Source organism: Chaetura pelagica, unplaced genomic scaffold, assembly GCF_000747805.2.
Source record: "Chaetura pelagica isolate M959 unplaced genomic scaffold, ChaPel_1.0 scaffold3, whole genome shotgun sequence".
NCBI lineage: Eukaryota > Metazoa > Chordata > Aves > Apodiformes > Apodidae > Chaetura > Chaetura pelagica.
The window spans coordinates 16,676,844-16,680,708 of record NW_009952974.1 but is presented as its reverse complement, the minus strand read 5'-3'; the positions used below and the strand labels follow the sequence as shown (position 1 = coordinate 16,680,708).

General features: G+C 38.4%; 1 protein-coding gene across 1 annotated transcript in view; it reads right to left on the bottom strand.

Moving 5' to 3' along the window:
• ICOS (inducible T-cell co-stimulator) overlaps positions 1-2,854 on the bottom strand; it is a 9,990-nt gene extending 7,136 nt beyond the window's left edge. Inside the window, exon 1 of the mRNA XM_009996201.1 lies at positions 2,797-2,854. Within this exon, the coding sequence (XP_009994503.1) occupies positions 2,797-2,854 (58 nt within the window). The remainder of the gene's footprint in view (positions 1-2,796) is intronic.
• Between the last annotated feature and the right edge of the window lie 1,011 nt (positions 2,855-3,865).

The following is a 3,865-nucleotide window of genomic DNA, read 5'->3' as shown; positions in this document are numbered from 1 at the left end:
AAAGAGTGTGCGTGTCTACATTGTGTCTATGTGTGTAGTTACAGTCAGGCACATTTCTCTCTCGATTTCATCCTGACTGCAATAGGAAAGCTCTTTGCCAGATGTTTGGGAATGTCTGTGGTAGTGTGCTTGGACACTGGGTTATTCTCATTTTACGGTAATTGCAATTTTGAGCTTTCTGGTTGCTCTTTGGCCAACCCAATGCTATTTGCAAACATCACCAACCCATTATGCATTTTGGTCCTAGAAGAAACTTAAACCCCACTTTTGATTAATGTTAAAACTTGGGTTTTATAGGAGGAAAATAGAACACTCTTGCTTGGTTTTCTTGCTGTTTGTTTTATCCACCCCAGCTCTTGGAAAACTAATTAGCTAATATAAAGAAAAAGTATAATTCCACTTGGGTGTGTTTGCCTTTGAAAATGAGCAAGGAGAGTTCAGACCCTCCCTTTAAAACTAACACAATTTTTGTGTTAATACTAAATGCATAAGGAAACCACACACCATTTTTAAAGTTGCTATACCTATGACCTTTCAAGGCAGTCTGAAAGATGACATTGTCAATTCAGTGTCATTAGTCATATGCTTAAAACTAACATGTTCCTATCTTTCAAGAATCAAAGATTAAGAGAGGAAAGTGGTGCTTCTGGGCAAAGCAAGTAAAGAGCAGAATTACTCTAGGAAACCATCTATAACCTGAATTATTTCTATGATAGGAAGTATGTTGTGGATATATATTACTGATAATATGTATCACTAACACAACAACAACTGTTGATAATATTTCAGACACCCTTCTAAGAAATGTCTGTAATTTCCTCCTGTATTGACAACAGGAGATCTGTGGGTGACTAGTGATAATGCTTTGCAATGTTGGGGTGCAAAAGCTCATGTGCAGTGTTTCATAGCAAGGGCCCCGAATGCTACGGAATCCTACAACTTAGTACTCCAAAATCCTATCCCTGTGTTTCTCCATAGGCACCAGAGAGGCTCCATGCTCTTACAAACAATTTCTTTATCATAGTTGGGTTATCAAATCATAGTACACAAACATCATCTTCTGTGACCTATTTACATTGAAAAAAAACTATCCGTAGATCACAAGTAGGGTTTGCTAGTTGCTAAGTCAAAAAAAACCCCAAATCTCAGAAGTTACTCTGCTTTTACTTCCAAAAAATTACCACAGTGTTGGCAGCACTCTCTGGAGTGCTAGCATGTTCTCTAAATGACAGTATCACACTAATGTGTCTTACATCAGCCCTTTTCTTTTTAGTAAGAATGATAGTAATTAGTAATTTTTTATGCTGAAAGCACTGTAAGGTAAAAAACCCAGGAGTTATAATTTCATGTTACAGGCAACTCCTTTGTCCTGCTGTCTCTTTTCCTCAGTCCTCTGCCCAAATCCTATCCTCCATATTCAAAGGAAGGGAGAAAGAGGGTTGTCGGATTATTATTATTATTGTTATCGGATAGAACAAATATTTGCACCCTTAAAATTGCAGCTGATTTCTTTCCACAGGGAATGGCCTTTTAGATAGCTTCAGTCACATGTAAAAGCACACTGGTCAAGTATATCTGCTAAACTGACTAGCTGAGAAATATTTAACAAAATCAAAAGGATTTTTTGTTAGTAGATTTAAGAATAATTTTTCAAGGACAGAAAAAGCAACTCATGTCTCTTTAGAGATATTGATCACTATCCTCTTTTCCTGTGATTTCACCCATCTTTTAAATCTATTTGAAAACTCAATATATTATTGCTCTATTAGTTAACCTTCAGAAGGGTATTTGCATTGCCTAAAGAGTTGGAAACTCACTTTTATTTAAATGAAAATTTAAATTCTGTATGAAACCTCAAGAGTACTTAAATTCTACAGAGAGACTTGCAACCTAAAATTCCAGAATATCACTAAAATTTCAGAAGCAAATGGATTCAGTAGCCCTTGGCATGACCTTTAAAGGAACACATTTAGATGGCCTTTAATAACTATGGGCACTAAATCTCAGGTCTTAAATGATACATCACACCAAATTCTTGGATGGTACGGATATGAAAAAAAGGACTCCTCTTAATCATATATTATCTGTATTTCCATCCTAGTCCAGTAATTTGTGGTTTTAATAGACCAAATCTGTGGGTCCAGTAATTTGTGGCCTACAGGTGAATGTGAGATCTGTTATTTTACTTTGCATAGCTGTGATAAAACACTGAATATTGTAAAGCACTACGTCCATGTTTATAGCTGGACTGAGATCAGTGCTGTCACTATGCACCTTCTCAAACACAGCATTATGAACACTGGGCTTCCTTTTAAGTCAGTCTGTGTTTCAAGCCCACACCAAACGGTCTCACTTTCTCTTCCATGCCAGGTACATTTTTCATGGTATGAAAATTCCCTGCCCAAACAAGAGCAGATTTAGTATCAGTAACTTGGCTTCTCTTTATTAAGGCATTCACTGTCACTCAGCTAGCTCTAAGAGCTTATGCTCAGCAAGGGAAGAACTACAGTCTAAACAGCTAGAGGGTAACACTGAGCAGATGAGGTAAATAATATAAACAATGAAAACTTGAACATTTTAGTTTCAGAGCAAATGCCCTAAGCTGGCAAGAATTCTCTTCCCACCAGCTCTACTGATATTAAAGTCAAGAGTGGTCTTTTTGCAGCTTTTTCTCTTAAGTACCTCTATCCTTCCAACCCCTTGCTGTCATGCCTCATTTACTGTATCCTGTCATTGGATGAGTTATATTCCATAAAGACATTTACTGCAAGGAGAATAATCCAAAATACTACTCACCATACCAGGCTTCAAATTGAAAGCAGAGGACACAGAAAGTTACAGCAACCAACTTCATGCTTGCCTGACACAGAGACACCAGCCTTCTGTCTACTGTGAAGATGAGGAAGAATTCATGGGTAGAAAAGGAAGTGGTTTGTGGGCATTGGGGGAAATTATATGATAATCAGAAAGACTTTTTAATTTAACCCCTGACTACGTTATAGCTATGTCAGCATTAGCTGCCACCCACGTGTGGAATTTGCTGCTTTTTTTTCCTACCTCATGGCGTGCTGCTACACACAAGAAGATGAAAGATTTCTGACATTCTGACAGTTTGATGTTCATTTCTCCAAAGACTGTTTCTAAGGACAAACTTTGTAGTAGGGCCTGTTGCGACAGGACAAGGCTTAATGTTTTTAAACTAAGAAATGATAGATTTAGACTAGATGTAAGGAAGAAAGTTTTTATGATGAGTGTGGTAAAACACTAGAACACATTGCTCAGAGATGTTGTAGATGCTCCTTCCCTAGAAGCATTCAAGGTCAGCTAGAACCGAACTCTGAGCAACCTGATCTAGTTGAAGATGTCCCTGCTCACTGCAGGGGGGTTAGACTAGATGACCTGTAAAGGTCCTTTCCAAAACAAACTATTCTATGATGATTCTATGAAATCTATAATGATAGAGGCTAGAGTCATACACAGTACACTTCTTGCAGATGGCCCACAGTCAACAGGTTGTTCCTTAAGTTAACTTAAAATACAAGCATATTTGCAGCTGGCACCCTTGTTTCTCCCCACCAGTTTCAGCTTATTTTATGTAAGATGGTCTCGCTCTATGTGGAAACCATTCATTACTAGGGTAGGAGTTTCTTGCGCATCCAGGTCCTGGAATTTATTGGAAAAACATGTTGAAATGGCAGAAGGATCACCTCAGTCCTGTGGCTTTCTGAAGACTCACTCTGATATAAGACTTCCACTCTGGAGGTCAGGCTTGCTCTTGGAGGACATGAAAGACTTTATGCAGTTCTGTGGGAGGAGGTCTGACCCAGTGTCCTAGGGCCTCAGGTCAGAAGTTTCTCTCTTTCCC